At 43.0% G+C, this 17,255-nt stretch overlaps 1 protein-coding gene and 1 long non-coding RNA gene across 2 annotated transcripts; one reads left to right on the top strand and one right to left on the bottom strand.

Moving 5' to 3' along the window:
• Positions 1-7,356: 7,356 nt before the first annotated feature.
• Positions 7,357-15,032, top strand: LOC124256442. Its single transcript, XR_006892913.1, has 3 exons — positions 7,357-7,371; positions 12,241-12,245; positions 14,924-15,032. It is a non-coding gene; the product is annotated as an uncharacterized LOC124256442 (long non-coding RNA).
• Positions 11,440-15,970, bottom strand: LOC124256440. Its single transcript, XM_046690437.1, has 5 exons — positions 15,911-15,970; positions 15,153-15,298; positions 14,171-14,335; positions 13,576-13,622; positions 11,440-11,577 (listed from the first exon to the last, which is right to left on the bottom strand). Exons 1-5 carry the CDS (start codon positions 15,961-15,963, stop codon positions 11,509-11,511), a joined length of 480 nt encoding a protein of 159 aa, XP_046546393.1. The 5' UTR covers positions 15,964-15,970; the 3' UTR covers positions 11,440-11,508.
• Between the last annotated feature and the right edge of the window lie 1,285 nt (positions 15,971-17,255).

Here is a 17,255-nt window from a genome sequence, read left to right as displayed (position 1 = left end):
AAAGTCATAGGCCAAGAGAAAGTGAAACTTTCATCCTTTGCCCAAACTATCTTTTATATACCCGTCTTTAGCTTTTTCGCTTCTCCATCGTCCGTGACGTTTAAACATTCGATCTGGTAATCCGTTATTTGCAGCCGCCGTTGCTCCACCACTGCGCAAACTATGCAAAACCAAACTGTTTTATGTTATCAACATAAGGACGTAAAGCATCAATGAATATCTCTCTTAATCTTGTATATGAGATAGGAACATTTCCTTTCCTCATGATATATCCAGAAGCACATTTTGTCACACCTCTAAAAAATATACTGATCCGAATCAGACTCAATCGCAGCCATATCAAGATAACGTTCTAAACAAGCTACTGGACAAAGCTTTGTTTTGTGTACGACCTATAACAACCCATGCACCATCTCTGTAAATGTCAGTCTTTGATTTTTCAATGAAAACAAGCATATGAGATTGACAAAATACAACATTAGAACGTGATATATACAATAACTCGGCTGATCGCAAAAAATCCTGCATAAGCCAATAAACACATTGAAAGCAATCTAAGCTCAGGTAACCCAGCTCCTTGTATTTTGTCATCATACAAGCGTTCAAGAATAGCTACCGTGATAGGTTCTTTCTTAACTACAGCTTTACCCAGCTTCCTCTTAGCTGCTTCCATGACACTCTCTGCACGACATTCTTTTCAAGTGCTTGATGACCCATGGAATCAAACCTATAGGCGGGACAATCCAGCTCATAGTTCCTCTCCAGCTGCAGCTCCAGACAACATCGATGGGATATCATCAGCCAATGCTCTAACACTATCTGGGAGATCACTCAACTCTTCCCTGTACACGTGCTGGAAAGCCTCTGTAAACACATACAGCATAAATTAACGAAAATCAATAAACAGAGCAAGCATATTAAAATCTAAATCTGTCTGGCCGAACAAACCCCTTGTATCCTAGAAGCTGTATACGCTTCCTTAACTGTGGGAAGATACATCCAATCTTTGATCTGTGGAATGAACACGCTTTTAGCGCATATCAACGGCCAGGAACACGCAGAAGGCCACTCGGGAACCACTAAAGTACCAATTGAACTAAGCCTAGCTTCTTCACTGGACCACTGACCACAACTAGGTACACAATCTACATTAACACTATAGCCCGCAAATCCAACATCACTCGCATCTTAATAAACAACAGTTGTAGCAGTAGCTGATTGTACAAGGGATCTAGAATCAAATGTTTCTATGTTCTCGTACCAGAATTTCAACTGTTCGATACTGATATCCGACAAAACAATCTTGCTGTACCACGAACTTGCCTTGAGAATGTATATACTGACTGATCTTGTCATAAGTTGTGATACCGGACCCACAACTAACTTCATGGCAATGATTTGACCCACGACAGATGCAACTGACCTTACACAGATTGGCTTACAAATGCTTTGAAGCAAAGTAACAATCGAAAGCTTAACCTTGTCAATCTTGCCTTTTGGCACAGAAATAGTCATCGTAGTAGTGTCAATACCAAATCCTAACCATTCAATATTCTGTGAAGGGACCCACAGAGATTTCTCAACTTTAGGTACAAAACCAGATAAGAGCAGACCATTCTTGATATCCAAACCTGCTGAAAATGTCGTAGCTGATGAGGATCTAGACAAAATACCATCATCCAAAAATGTGACTATTCTGTGTCCGTCTGACCTCCACTTTTTAAGCAGCTGTCTAGTCACTTTCGTAAACACATTGGGTGCCGATGTGAGTCCAAAGGGTAAAACCATAAACTTATAGAAGCAAAGTTTACCAGCTTTGTCTGGCCACGCAAACCCAAGGTAATCTGTATGACCAGGATAAATATCAATATGGTGATAAGCTGAATGGATGTCAAATTTTATAAGCCAATCATCTTTATCAATATAGTTCAAAGCAGTTTTCCAGTCTTCATATTTCACAGTTCTTTTAAAGACAAATGCATTCACCCTGGACAAATCAAGAATTAGTCCGAAGATTGAACAGACACTATTAAAGGATTCACTACGGTAGGTGGTTGATGACAGGTCAGGATCAACTGTTTCATCATCAGCTCTTCAATGGCCTGCGTGACAATCGAAAGCTTCATGTTTGAGAGCTGACTTGTTATTGGGTATAAACATAGAAGGAGGGATAGATATAAATGGAATTTTATACCCAAAAGCAATCAAATCAATGACAAATTGTGACGCACCAATTTGACGCCAAAAACCCAAACTCTGTTTGAGCCTACCCTTGACAATTATTTCTGATAAACCCTGCTCATACTCATAATAGTCGTCAGTTAGTTTGTAGAATTGATCTCAACATCAACACGATGAGAATACTTAACTGACAGATCTTGACTATTTGTTGACTGGGGTCGAGACTCCGCCTGTGACCACCGAGGCTTTAGATGTACTGACGCTGTAGGGACAGTCTCGTCGGTAGTGCGAGAACTCACCGCAGGTGAAGCATTAACCTGACCTTTGACTTTTTGCACGAAAAAGAGCAGGCTGGCTAGGCTGAAGAGCAGGAACAGGCTGCACAGCAAACTGTACGGGCCGAGCGACCGTCGACGAGCGGCGAGCTGACCTAGATGTGGAGTACGGTGATTGGCGTGCACGCTTTTGACGAAGTTTCCTGACTGCCTTGTTTTCAGCCGAAGTAATCCTATTGTCATCGTCAGAATCATCAGCGAGATCATTAGCAACATAGTTTCTCACAGTTTCCCAGCCCCCTTCACTAGAATCCGCAATTTTGATGTGCTTATTTCTTTTCTGAACACTTTCTATCGCTGACGTCAGAACCGTCTCAACCTCTTCATAACGTTGATTCTGAATCGACAAAAGAACTGTATTCAAAGAATCTACTATCTCACTGTTGAAATTGTACTGTATTTTATTTCCTTCCCTTGACCACGTATAATCCTTTTCAGCTTTGAGTTTCTTCAAATCAGTAGAAGCTTGACTAAACTCTTGTCGTAAAGCACCGAGCTGGGAGTTAAAGGATTCTTCCAGTTGATCTTTATTAGCATTCAGCTGTTTCAACATGGCGTCTAATTTGGCGTCTGTGTCCATTTTAAAGATGTACGGTCTTGTTTGCACAAGCGAGAGAACGAATTTAAATTCATCAACCTTATATATACCCTTAATCAACGCCACCTGGCGGAATCGCCAGTCACGTGGCTGTAGTTACACACCGCTAGGAGAAAGCAATTTCCCACTTATTCATACTTCAACGTTGGAAATTTCATCTCAGTGGGTACCAAATGCTGGACAGTGTGATGAAAAGGCATGTGCAAGTCGCATACACGTGTTAAACACACGGCACGGTGGGGTAGCCTAGTGGTTAAAGGGCACATGCAACGTAAAACACAACTTTGCAGATTCTGATACCTTTCGGTATGGACTTACCGAAACAAAGCGTCAAAAATGCAAATTCAGCTTATAAAGTTGAAAAATAACGCGATGAAAAAAAACGCGCGAAATCGGAGTTCAAACGTTTCACTAATTTTCCCCAGACTTTTCTGGGGAACACGGGTTTCAACAGCTGGGCTGCGCTCATAGCACGTGCGCAGTGAAATAGGTTCGCGCAACTTGGAAGCGGGCTGTCTTGTGAATACTCGGTGAAGGCTTTGGTGTGAGCTATTTTCCTAATGTTTTGTTGATATCTCACAAGCGCGAGCTTTTGTATGTTATGACAGTAAATAAACAGTTTATATAATTTCATTTGTCTATTTCACCACACGTTCTTCTTACCGAGTCACTTTCTCAGTTCGATACTTAAAAGCAATGTCATTATTTAGAGTTGACACAATTTCTAACTGTGATATAGATATGTCGCTGTCACAGACAAAACTCAATGTCTTGTTTTATTGACACCTGTGTGTCTGCCTGCCTGTCTGCTAATGACAATATTCAATACACAACTGCGATCACTGACCACATGCAATTTGAACTTAACACCAATCAGACTATACACCATAAACAAAACGCATTGATTTATGGCCCGAGTTCGGTCTCTGTCACATTATGTAATTACACAGACAGGCAGGTGTGATACTTGAACACATGACATGTTATGATGTCTGTTGATTGCAAAATGTTATACACAAAAAATGAGCATGTATTTACAAAACCCAACTTTCTATATATACACACACACAATTAGCCGTGAAGGCGGTATCAGCTAATGAACCAGCCGTTACACTTGAGTGCACACCCACCCGCTCTGACTGGGTTCGGTATCCCGGCGGCTTCGTTTCGAGGGAGGTAAACCCAAGTACAAAATATTGCACTTTTGATTTGCGATTATACGCTTATAATTTTGTTTGTTTGTTTTTTCATAATCAGCAATGCATATTATATGTCATGAAGAAGTGATAATTGTGTTTTAATTATGTTTGATTTTTTGGTTGCATGTGACCTTTAAGTATTCGCTCATCACGCCGAAGACCCGGGTTCAATTCCACACATATGTACAATGTGTGAAGCCCATACAAGATCACGACAGAAATATTCGATTAAACAGTTAGTTGTAACGTTCAAGGAGATGTGTATCCATGACAGAATAAGAGCTGATTTGAGTATACCCACCAACCATTCCAGATAAACTATAGTTATATGCAAAGAGTTGAGTGGTTTTACGCCGCTTTTAGCAATATTCCAGCAATCCCAGGGCAGGGGACACCATAAATGGGCTTCACACATTGTGCCCATGTGGGGAATAGAACCTGGGTCTTCGGCGTGACGAGCCAACGCTTTTACCACTCGGCTACCCCACCGCCCCTTATATGAAAAGAAATAAAGTGTTCTTACTTGTCTTGATACCAGTCACAATACAAAGGAAATACTGCAGAACAACATGCAAGCTTATAGATAACGATAAGATGACCCCAGAATAATTGTTATCTGTTGGAAGCGTGTATACTTCTATGAGCCACGGTTGTGTCAGTTTTGTCTCAGAGTTTGGTATTAGTTTACAGAGTAGTACTAGCCTATCTCCTAATACCAGTAGAAATTTTTTGTAGACTCTGATAAGCGGTTTATACCAGAAATACAACATATACTCTTCCCATAAAGAAACGCGTAGGTGTATTTTCGCGAATGTAATCTGCTTACTTTAAAGTGAGATAACGCATGTAATTCTGGATCAGTTGCAGCGAAATTTTACAGTATAAAAGATCAAATGTCTGTTAACATGTATAGCTTATAAAAAGTTCAGTATGTGAAGGCGTTCGTTCCCACGTGTTTGTTATGAATGAGAAAGTAGTTCCGTCACAACGTGACCTAATTGAGAGGTCATCGGTTATCCAATCAAATCGTTAGAACCCCAGGTCAAGTCGTTACGGCACAGGGCTGGGCGTTGCCTTCAATATCTGTTGTGGCCACCATGAGTCTCCAAAACTGCTCTGCAACGTCTCGGCATGAACTGAATAATTTCACCACCTTTCGGAATTCTGTCCCATTCACATTGCAATGCCTGCTACAGTTGATCACGTATGCGTCATCCGTGGTCATCCTGCAAATGGGGTTGAGATCGGTAATATTCTCATTCTAAAGATCCTGAATAGTGGCACAATTCACTCTGGCAGTCACTGAACGGAACCACGTGAATCCTTAGGATTTCGTCTCTGTACATCATGGTCTCCCACATCATGACACTCACACCACCATATCGGTCAACCTGGGCGACACAATTCGGGGCAAAACCTTTTGACGTCGATAAACACGTGCACGTCACTGTAGCAGAAAGCGGGATTAGTCTCTGAACCATACACGTCGCCAGTTTAGTAGATTCAAGAATTGAACGTTATTGCACCACTGGACCCGTCGACGTCGATGTACTCGGCCAAAATAGGGACTTCTGCCTCGAAGTCCAGCTTCTCGTAAACGCAGTTGCAGTTGCTTTGACAGTTCGATTCCGATAATGAAGTACCCGGATGTACCTATCCGGATGTAATCCGAGGTCTACCACTTCGAGGCCGATCTTGCGTAGAGCTGGTTTGTTGATATCGGTCTCATAAACTCTGGGAAACATTGGTACTCTGGTGAACAAAGAGGTTTCGTCCAACGGCAGATTGAGACTCCCCAGCCTCCAGACTTCCAATGGCAATGTTTCCATTTACAGCAGTGAATCGAGATAGAACGACATTCTGTCTTTAGCCTAAAAATGCCAACGAACGTCTGAGAGCAGCAGCGCCTTATTTAGACAATGTCCCTACTAACGATGCATATTGCGAACCACTTTTTCTCCATGACATTTTCATGCAAGTTTCGACACCAGCTTCCGAACGTAAACGTGCATTAAAGTTCCGAAGAGGCGTTTGTGCGCTGTGCACTGGTTCAATGCACACAAACCACCATTATTATGGCGAAATTATAACAATCAAACACTAATTTGGATAAACATTTAAAATGTCATATGTCAATATCACCTTTGTTTGCTTTTGTGAGAGTATGTATACATATTCTGTTGGGGACGCTATAGCTTGTAGTTATACTCATAGGCAAAGCTATTGTGACATAAACGTTTTTCATTGGTAATCTTGTGAATGTAATTCTGGATTTGAACTAGTGAAAGGGGGTGTTAAAATGGTCGAAGAACGCAACGAAATAGTTGTTCGAACAGCGCGAAAGTTGCAAGAAGCATGACATACCAGTATTCGAGAAAAATGGCCAGCAATGTTCACATTAAAACGCCAGACACGTGCAGAAGTCAGAAGAACACCTTTATTTTCATCGTTCTGGAACAAGTTCGACATACCACGCCTCGAGGAAACTGACAGCTGAGGGCTGTAGTATGCTTAGGTGTGGTACCTCGCAGCGTGACGGTGGTCGTCGATTCAACGTCCATAGAAATACAATTTGGCAAGTATGGCGACGTTTTCAGCCAAACAATCCAGTTATAGACCGACGCACCAGTATCGAGTCATAGCCGGTGGATTCAAACCACACACCTCTGACACAGGTTCCAGCAACACTTGCAGCCGTACGTTGCAACGGAGGTGCAACAGAGGACAATTCGGCGATGGCTAAGCGTCTACTGTATCCGTGCAAGACGCCCAACCCGACCACCAATTCCAATATCGACGTCCAGAGGAGCAGACACGTCAAGGAGCTGGCGGCTGACACGTGTCAACAGCTGCCCGGGTGAACGTTACATCAGGCCATGTGTTCTTGAAAGAGATAGTTGAGTTGACAGCGTTATGATCTGGGGTACAATATCAGCTGCATTAGGGTCACTGTGAGGCTCATTTGCATATGCCAGATGCGCTGTTCTTGTGGGCTTGAAGGAGTTCATTGAGATGAACAGCCAGGTGTACGAGAAGCACGTGCACAAGTGCCGACAAAGTGATTGAGTCATTTACCTGTGCTGTGCCGTCTCCATCCTTTCGCGCACACCTGCATGTGAAAATATACATATGTAAATTTTTAATGGCTATAACTTAATTACAATTGATTTTCATTTGTGTTTTCATGGCCTACCAATTGATACTAACACTTGAATCTTGACAAGATATATTTATATTTCATTTAAGAAATTCAAAAGTATCAAAGTTGCACTTAAGTTACTTTGAATGTATTACAGCACTTTGTACATATACAGTGTTTTGTAGCTGTTTTGTAAAATATTATGAAAACAGTTGAATTTATTTGCTTGGTAGAATATCTGAAAATACCATACTAAAGTTCCTACATAAGACCTCCGTGTACAGTACAGGACCTCCATCAAGTGTGACATCTGTGTCAACAGTTGGTAGTTGACATGCTCGTATGTGAACACATTTGGCAACACATCCTTATGATACGAATTATAAGCCATGACATGCCCCTTTCTTTATGCCTGTTTCATAGTGGAAAGGTTGTTTTATTTGAAGAGATCAATTTTTATTTATTTGATGGTTGGTTTTAGGGTAAAACAGCCAGGAAGGCTTGTGGATAAGTTGGAAGGTGAAACATGGTCTCTTGTGAAAGTTCAAATTTCTGTCGTCTGTGTTTTGTTGAAAGGAAATCCACATTATAGTCTAGTATTTAGCTCCATGCAGTTATGTGGCTGTTCCTCAGTTTCTCATGATGATGATGATGATGATGATGATGATGATGATGAAACTGACTCTAGTGCCTCATGATCAAATCATCATTATATATGTAATTCCAAATCCTATGTTCCATTAAGCAATAAATATCCTCAATATTTTAGTTTAAACAATGAAAAAGTTGAAATAAACAGGCAACTGTTGTAAGTTTGGTTTGGTTGACTACATCGTCAATTAATCAGATCCCAAACAGCCGCAAATACCATTATATATTGTCAAGGAACAGTGCCGAAATTATCTCTACTTAAGTCAGTAAATGCAAATAATTTCACACAAAATGTTACATATTAATACACCCAATTCTTTTACAGTACTAATGTCCAATATTACTCAATAATTATTACAAATTTTGAATAAAGAAAGAATATAGAAAATTATTTTTGATTGAACATGGGGGAATGAAGTGCAAGGTGCAGCACAACCTGTAGTGGAGCTAGATCTAGAGTGTCATTAGCAACCAGTGATCTTATTTTGTTAACAGTTATTGTGAAATATCTGCCATTAATTTATCATCTCTTGTGGTGTAATTTATTTGTTCCAAAATAAAGAGAAAGCTGGAATCAAATGTATGTGTGTGTCTTTTTGTGGATACAGTTTGGAGGCCTGGTTGGTCAGACATCTAAGCCACTGTTGTTTGCTCTGTCAAGTTGTGTCCATTTTGTGTGCCAGAATCATGTGACCAGGTAACTTCGGCCAGACATTTAATCCACTGCAAATTGCTGTGCAGAGTTGTGTCCCTTTTGTGTGGCAGGATCATGTGACCACATTATGCTAATGTGGACCTACTGTGAGCAGAAGAATTTGAAAGAATATGCATGTCATTATCTAGCCTGGTGTCATTATCCTCCAGTCATTATGTGGCTATGGTTGGACAAGAGTCTGTCCACAGTGTCTGAGTGAGGTATTCATGTTAAACTGTGACATGGCATCTCAGTGAGCTGGCACAGTCCATTAGACCATATTTCTATAAGAGGAGACAATACACACAGCAGCATATGCACGTGCACGCACGCACGCACACACACCCCACCCACCCCACACTCACACACACGCACACTTGCAAGCATGCACATGTCTGTACACACATGCACACATTTTACTCTGGTAAATTTGTATGGACATGGTAAAGTGGGGTCCCAACAGGTCCAGACAAAATCATTCCCTGTGGAATTTGTCAAGGAAGCTGGTCCTTACAATAACTCATCACACTAACCCCTTCAATTGACCCCTCAAACTAACCCCTTCAATTAACCACCCCTCACACTAACCCCTACAATTGACCCCTCACACTAACCCTTTCAATTAACCACCCCTCACACTAACCCCTTCAATTAACCACCCCTCATACTAACCCCTTCAATTAACCACCCCTCACACTAACCGCTTCCATTAACCACCCCTCAAACTAACCCCTTCTATTAACCACCCCTCACACTAACCCCTTCAATTGACCCCTCACACTAACCCCTTGCATTAACCCCTCACACTAACCCCTTCCATTAACCACCCCTCACACTAACCCCTTCAATTGACCCCTCACACTAACCTCTTGTATTAACCCCTCACACTAACCCCTTCCATTAACCACCCCTCACACTAATCTCTTGCATTAACCCCTGCAATAACCTCTTTCATTAACCCCTGCAATAACTCCTTCCATTAACTCCTCAAACTAACCCCTCACACTAACCTCTTGCATTAACCCCTGCAATAACCTCGTCCATTAACTCCTCACACTAACACCTTCCATTAACTCCTCACACTAACCCCTTCCATTAACTCCTCACACCAACCCCTTCCATTAACCACCCCTCACACTAACCTCTTGCATTAACTCCTCACACTAACCCCTTCCATTAGCCCCTCACACTAACCCCTTCCATTAACCACCCCTCACACTAACCCCTTCTATTAACCCTTACACTAACCTCTTACATTAACCCCTGCAATAACCTCTTCCATTAACTCCTCACACTAACGCCTTCCATTAACTCCTCACACTAACCCCATCCATTAACCACCCCTCACACCAACCCCTTCGATTGACCCCTCACACTAACCTCTTGCATTAACCCCTCACACTAACCCCTTCCATTAACCACCCCTCACACTAACCTCTTGCATTAACCCCTGCAATAACTCCTTCCATTAACTCCTCACAATACCCCCTCACACTAACCTCTTGCATTAACCCCTGCAATAACCTCGTCCATTAACTCCTCACACTAACACCTTCCATTAACTCCTCACACTAACCCCTTGCATTAACTCCTCAAACTAACCCCTTCCATTAACCACCCCTCACACTAACCTCTTGCATTAACCCCTGCAATAACCTCTTTCATTAACCCCTGCAATAACCCCTTCCATTAACTCCTCACACTAATCCCTCACCCTAAGCTCTTGCATTAACCCCTGCAATAACCTCGTCCATTAACTCCTCACACTAACCCCTTCCATTAACCCCCCCCCCCTTACACTAACCACTTCTATTAACCCCTCACACTAACCTCTTTCATTAACCCCTGCAATAACCCCTTCCATTAAGCCCTCACACTAACCTCTTTTATTAACCCCTGCAATAACTTCTTCCATTAACCCCTCACACTAACCCCTTCCATTAACTCTTCACACTAACCCCTTCCATTAACTCCTCGCACTAACCCCTTCCATTAACCATCCCTCACACTAACCCCTTCTATTAACCCCTCACACTAACCTCTTTCATTAACCCCTGGAATAACTGCTTCCATTAACTCCTCGCACTAACCTCTTCCATTAAGCCCTCACAATAACCTTGTCCATTAACCCCTCACACTAACCTCTTGCATTAACCCCTGCAATAACCTCTTCCATTAACTCCTCCCACTAACCCCTTCCATTAACCACCCCTCACACTAACCCCTTCCATTAACCATCCCTCACACTAACCCCTTCTATTAACCCCTCACACTAACCTCTTTCATTAACCCCTGCAATAACCTCTTCCATTAACCCCTCACACTATCCTCTTCCATTAAGCCCTCACAGTAACCTTGTCCATTCCATTAAGCCCTCACATTACCCCCTTCCATTAACCCCTCACACTACCCCTTCCATTAACCCCTCACACTAACCCCTTTCATTAACCCCTCACACTAACCCCTTCCATTAACCCCTCACACTAACCCCTTCCATTAACCCCTCACACTAACCCTTCCATTAACCCTCACACTAACCGTTTCATTACACTAACACATATCTCTCCTCCATTAGTCCACTTTTATATATATCAGTACCTTTGATATCCCTGTTGTGTTCATACTGGAGACAACACATCAAATCAGAAGTTCAAGAATTTATATAGGTTGTCCCTAGATAGTTCAGTATATAGATACACAAGTTGCACTCCTTAACCCGATGCTGCTGCTGTTGTGGCTGCCTGTTGCCTGATTTCAAGGATGTACAGGATAGTGAAGACCTGAAACACAGAGGCAAGAACACGCGAGTGTTATGGCTACCGCGGTCGGGAACACCTGAATGTTATGGCTACCGCGGTCGGGAACACCTGAATGTTATGGCTACCGCGGTCGGGAACACCTGAATGTTATGGCTACCGCGGTCGGGAACACCTGAATGTTATGGCTACTGCGGTCGGGAACACCTGAATGTTATGGCTACCGCGGTCGGGAACACCTGAGTGTTATGGCTACCGCGGTCGGGAACACCTGAATGTTATGGCTACTGCGGTCGGGAACACCTGAATGTTATGGCTACCTCGGTTGGGAACACCTGAATGTTAAGGGAACACCTGAATGTTATGGCTACCGCGGTCGGGAACACCTGAATGTTATGGCTACCTCGGTCGGGAACACGTGTTACGGCTACCTTGGCGGGAACACTTGAGTGTTATTTCTACTTCGGGCAGGAACATGTGAGTGTTATGGCTACCTTGGCGGGAACACGTGAGTGTTATGGCTACCTCGGGCAGGAACATGTGACTGTTATGGCTACTTCGGTGGGAACACGTCAGTGTTATGGCTACCACGGTCGGGAACACCTGAATGTTATGGCTTCCCGGGCGGGAACACGTCAGTGTTATTGCTACCTCGGGCATGTGAGTGTTATGGCTACCTCGGACGAGAACACGTGAGTGTTATGGTAACTTGGGACGAGAAAATAAAAGTGTCATGCTTACCTGGGGTGTCAAAATGTGAGTGCCATGCTTACCTGGGATCTGAACATGTGAGCGTCATGCTTACCTGGGGTGGGAACATGTGAGCATCATGCTTACCTGGGGTGGGAACATGTGAGTGTTATGCTTACTTGGGGTGGGAACATGTGAGTGTCATGGTTACCTGGGATGTGAACATGTGAGTGTCATGGTTACCTGGGATGTGAACATGTGAGTGTCATGGTTACCTGGGATGTGAACATGTGAGTGTCATGCTTACCTGGGATGTGAACATGTGAGTGTCAGGCTTACCTGGGATGTGAACATGTGAGTTTCATGGTTACCTGGGGTGTGAACATGTGAGTATCATGCTTACCTGGGGAGTGAACATGTGAGTGTCCTGGTTACCTGGGACGTGAACATGTGAGTATCATGTTTACCTGGGGTGTGAACATGTGAGTGTCATGGTTACCTGGGGTGGGAACATGTGAGTGTCATGGTTACCTGGGGTGGGAACATGTGAGTGTCATGCTTACCTGGGGTGTGAACATGTGAGTGTCATGGTTACCTGAGGTGGGAACATGCGAGTGTCATGCTTACCTGGGATGTGAACATGTGAGTGTCATGCTTACCTGGGATGTGAACATGTGAGTGTCATGGTTACCTGGGATGTGAACATGTGAGTGTCATGGTTACCTGGGATGTGAACATGTGAGTGTCATGGTTACCTGGGATGTGAACATGTGAGTATCATGTTTACCTGTGGTGTGAACATGTGAGTGTCATGGTTACCTGGGGTGGGAAAATGTGAGTGTCATGCTTACCTGGGGTGTGAACATGTGAGTGTCATGGTTACCTGAGGTGGGGACATGTGAGTGTCATGGTTACCTGGGATGTGAACATGTGAGTGTCATGGTTACCTGGGATGTGAACATGTGAGAGTCATGGTTACCTGGGATGTGAACATGTGAGTGTCATGGTTACCTGGGTTGTGAACATGTGAGTGTCATGCTTACCTGGGGTGTGAACATGTAAGTGTCATGGTTACCTGGGGTGTGAACAAGTGAGTGTCATGCTTACCTGGGATGTGAACATGTGAGTGTCATGGTTACCTGGGATGTGAACATGTGAGTGTCTTTTTTTACCTGGGGTGTGAACATGTGAGTGTCATGCTTACCTGAGGTGTGAACATGTGAGTGTCATGGTTACCTGGTGTGTGAACATGTGAGTGTCATGGTTTCTTGTATCTGGAGCATGTAAGAGGTTTCAGGTACACCATGCTGTAAATCTTCACAAAACACTCACCTCAGTGAAATATTTCGTGAATTCGCTCTTCTCAACCTTGCCATCATCTGAAACATTTTGTCATGTTTGAGATTCGATAACCTGATCACTCTTGAAATACACTGAAAACCTCCACGCACTAAGCTGTGTTAACCAGGATGCCGTTGTACAAAGCGGTCTTAGCACTAAGGTGATCGTAACTCCCATACCTTAACATAGACTTAGGACTGGCGTAGCGCTAAGGTTGCTTTTTACAACCGCACCCTGAACGTCAAATTTTTGAGAATCTGAGGTTCTCTCAACTTGATAGCAAATTTCATGATATGATTCCTTCTTCTTTTAATTTGTGTCGCTGAAACCTCAGAACCCAGTTTATTATGCTGTACCATACAAACCAGTGGTTGATATAGTGAGCAAGGTCCCACACAGTCAACGTAATCCCCGAGCCTCTCTGAGTACTGTGGACCGATACATCGTTGATATTTTACACCTATGAAAACTACAAACCATCAAGGAAGATTCTCAAGGCGTCTTCTCAAAATATATCCATCCATATCCCTCGATAAAATTAAATTAAAACGAAGATATTATAGCTATCACTGCAACTTTTACGTACCATTTTGGTCAATCTTCTTGAAGTAAAGGTCAAGGTCAGAGTCCGTAATTCCACCGTTCCTGTCCATATCGAGTTCCAAGAAGAGGCCCTTAGCGATGACAGAAAGTGACTTCTGGTTTCCGGTGAACTTGTCCACGAACTCTTTCTCCGTCACTTTCTTATCGCCTGCAAAGATCAGACTTCATATTTAGAAAGTAGTGAGGGCTTGCCCAACCATTTTACCAACAATCATGTGTAAGCCCGGGCTTTTTGCGTAATGGTAGCTACGCCCTTGGTCGAAGGGGATAATGTTTGATCGTTTGTTTGTTGTTTTACGCCGCAGCTCTATGTTGATGGTCCATCAAGAGCACATCAAGAGTACATCATGAGCATTCTGATACGATGACAGCAAGTCATCGAGAGGGTCCACCCAATCACCTCAGTGTCCTTTAACAACAAGCAATTGGGGTCCATTATCCTCAGGGTCGGAGCCCTGATTTATGTTACCAGGGACACGAAGCAACCTTTACAAAGGTTGACCTTAACTCCCATTCTTTAACACTGCACTAAGGTTACCTTAGTGACTTACGATCACTTTAGTGCTTTGTGAAAGGAGGCCATGGAAGCAATAGGCTTTCGTAACAGCGCCGGCAAACCCTGAACGAGGTTCAACAGATTCATGGCATATTTGAGGAACGCAGCTCTGCAGTGCGCCTTAGGTGCATGAGTAACCGAGACTGTCATTGTCCAATATGTTTGCGAACCCATGCAAAGTTAATATACTGAGGGATCAAATAAGGGAACGCCACTTCATGACAGTGTTCCTTTATTTATTCTCAGATTTCCTTCCCCGGGGCTATTCAAAGCTGGTGATGAAACTGGAAAGTATTAACTTGAAACTTGAAGTTTCTTGTGTTCCTTTATTTGTTTCTCTCAGTATATGTCGGGTTTAGTGTAGAGACAAGGAATTGAAGGATAATCAGATCAAGTGGTGTAGTCTTACCGTTGGGATCGTAGTCGATGAAGAGTGAGACCATGTCTGCCTTGTCGAATTGCCCATCCTTATTTGTGTCGGCACTAAGGAAGAGTGCTTCGACTTGGGCTTTGATGGTGGCCTTGAACTTGGCAACAGCATCGCTAGTGGCATCGCTGGAAACAACGCAATTCTCTGTGATATTCTTAACACGAAGCTGGGTTGAATGCTGCTTAATGCCGCAGTCAGCGCTTTTACAGTTGGGTGGTGTGTGAGTATGGTTTTACGGCTATTTGAGCGATATTCCAGTGACCTCCAGAAATGGATTTCACACAATGTACCCATATGTGTCTTCAGTGTGATGAATTAAGTGTTCGAAATACGCATTATGTCTGAAAGCGCTCGTAAAATCTCCAAATCGGCACCATCCGATGATCCTAACTTCCATACCTGAACATAGACTTACGACAGTCTTAGTAAGTTATTTCGTAAAATCACCCAGATGACGTAATCATGAATAATGATGACGTCATATAGTATTTTCTCAGAACATGAAACAATACGACGTCACATTGCTTCATATGACACAGAATTGAGAACCGCTAAATTGCAAATGTCGGAAGGTTATACACAAATTGTATAAATAAGACGTGACCGTGATGTGATTTCATTATGATCCAGAGGTGGAATATATTTTATATCAATTGAGGTGGAATTATTTATCTAATCGTGAGCGTTAATATCGTTAATGTGACTTCATGGATGGAGCTCAAAATGTCAACACTCACCCAGCTGCGAAAGCAGAGGCCACAACAGCAAATAGGACAACAAGCACTTTCATGGCGAACCTGAAAAATGATATGTGATAAGCACTGTGGCAGAAGCCTGTAGGATTCGTCGTGCATACTGTTGGCGACGTTTTAGAGAATAAACTACACGAGATAATGGATTATTTGTAAACTAATTCTATAAGCCTTTTAATACGTCTAATTATGAAATACATAATTGATTCAAGAGAACTGACTTGGTTGACACATGTCATCAAATCCAAATTGTGCAGATCGTTGCTCATGCTGTTGATCACTTGGTTGTCTGGTCCAGCCTCGATTATTTACAGACCGCCGCCATATGGCTAGAATATTGCTGAGTTTAACGTTTAACAACAAACAATAACAACAAAAATCAGCAACCTGGAAAAGCGTTATTAACAATTTTCCCTCTTCAAAAAAAAAAGAAATGCATAGATGATTTTGAGAATATTGGACTCTGCGGCAAAACAATACAAATATACTATTTCTTTCCAAAACGCCATCTTTGTGTGATTGTAAACAGCTTCAGCGCCAAAACGCGGCAATTGTAACTTTTCCCCATGTTTTAGAAGCGTTTGAAGAAATATTCGCCAAATATTCACCAAGACAGCACACAAAGCACAATGCACGTGCAAGAAAACGGTAAAGCATCTGGTATCGATTACTATAAAAGACAAACGTTGTGTTTAGTTTTGTCATTCGTTTTTGCCTGGAAAAGAGAAATCATCATGCCACGACTGAGTGTCGCCAATCGAAACACTGTCATAGGCCGCCTTGAAGCTGGGGAGTCGCAGTCAGCAGTTGCCGACATCAAAGCACCATATCTCGCCTTTGGGATCGTTTCCTGCAGACCAATTTCGCCCGAGATGTGGCCGTCCAAGTGTTACCACCCAAGCCCAGCTCCGCTACATCCGGGCTGCTCACTTGCATCATCGTCGTGCTATAGCAGTGCACAGCGCATGCCTGTCAGGAATCGTAGGGATTCGACCAAGAAGGCCGTTTGTCGCCCCTGTTTTAAGAGACTTCCATCGGCGCAATCGCATACGGTGGTGTTGTAGAGTCCGAAACTGGAACCTTATAAACTAGATGGTAAGTCTGGTTCATTGATGAATCACGATTTCTTCTTCACGGGCGTGATGAAAGACAGCGTGTTTACCGTCGGAGAAATGAACGTTTAGCCCCTAATTGCTTTCGACAGGTCGACAGATTCGGTGGAGACAGTGTCATGGTGTGGGATGCGATACCCAGCACACAAATATCTGATTTAGTGGTGGTTCAGGGGAATTTGACAGCAAATCGGTACATCAACAAAGTCCTTGCCCGT

The sequence above is a fragment of the Haliotis rubra genome, unplaced genomic scaffold (genome assembly GCF_003918875.1).
Source record: "Haliotis rubra isolate DU_JTF1 unplaced genomic scaffold, ASM391887v1 Scf628, whole genome shotgun sequence".
NCBI classification, from domain to species: Eukaryota; Metazoa; Mollusca; class Gastropoda; order Lepetellida; family Haliotidae; genus Haliotis; species Haliotis rubra.
Note: the sequence above shows the minus strand (reverse complement) of the source record. Positions and strands in the feature narration are given on the sequence as shown.

Bases quoted from the DNA above. Each gene is read 5' to 3' on its own strand.
- LOC124256440 (XM_046690437.1), bottom strand. From the start codon at position 15,963: ATGAAAGTGCTTGTTGTCCTATTTGCTGTTGTGGCCTCTGCTTTCGCA. The intron at 13,623-14,170 runs GTACGTAAAAGT...AAAATGTTTCAG, and splicing joins CAAGAAGATTGACCAAAATG to ATGATGGCAAGGTTGAGAAG. The intron at 11,578-13,575 runs GTGAGTGTTTTG...TCTGTGTTTCAG, and splicing joins TCACGAAATATTTCACTGAG to GTCTTCACTATCCTGTACAT.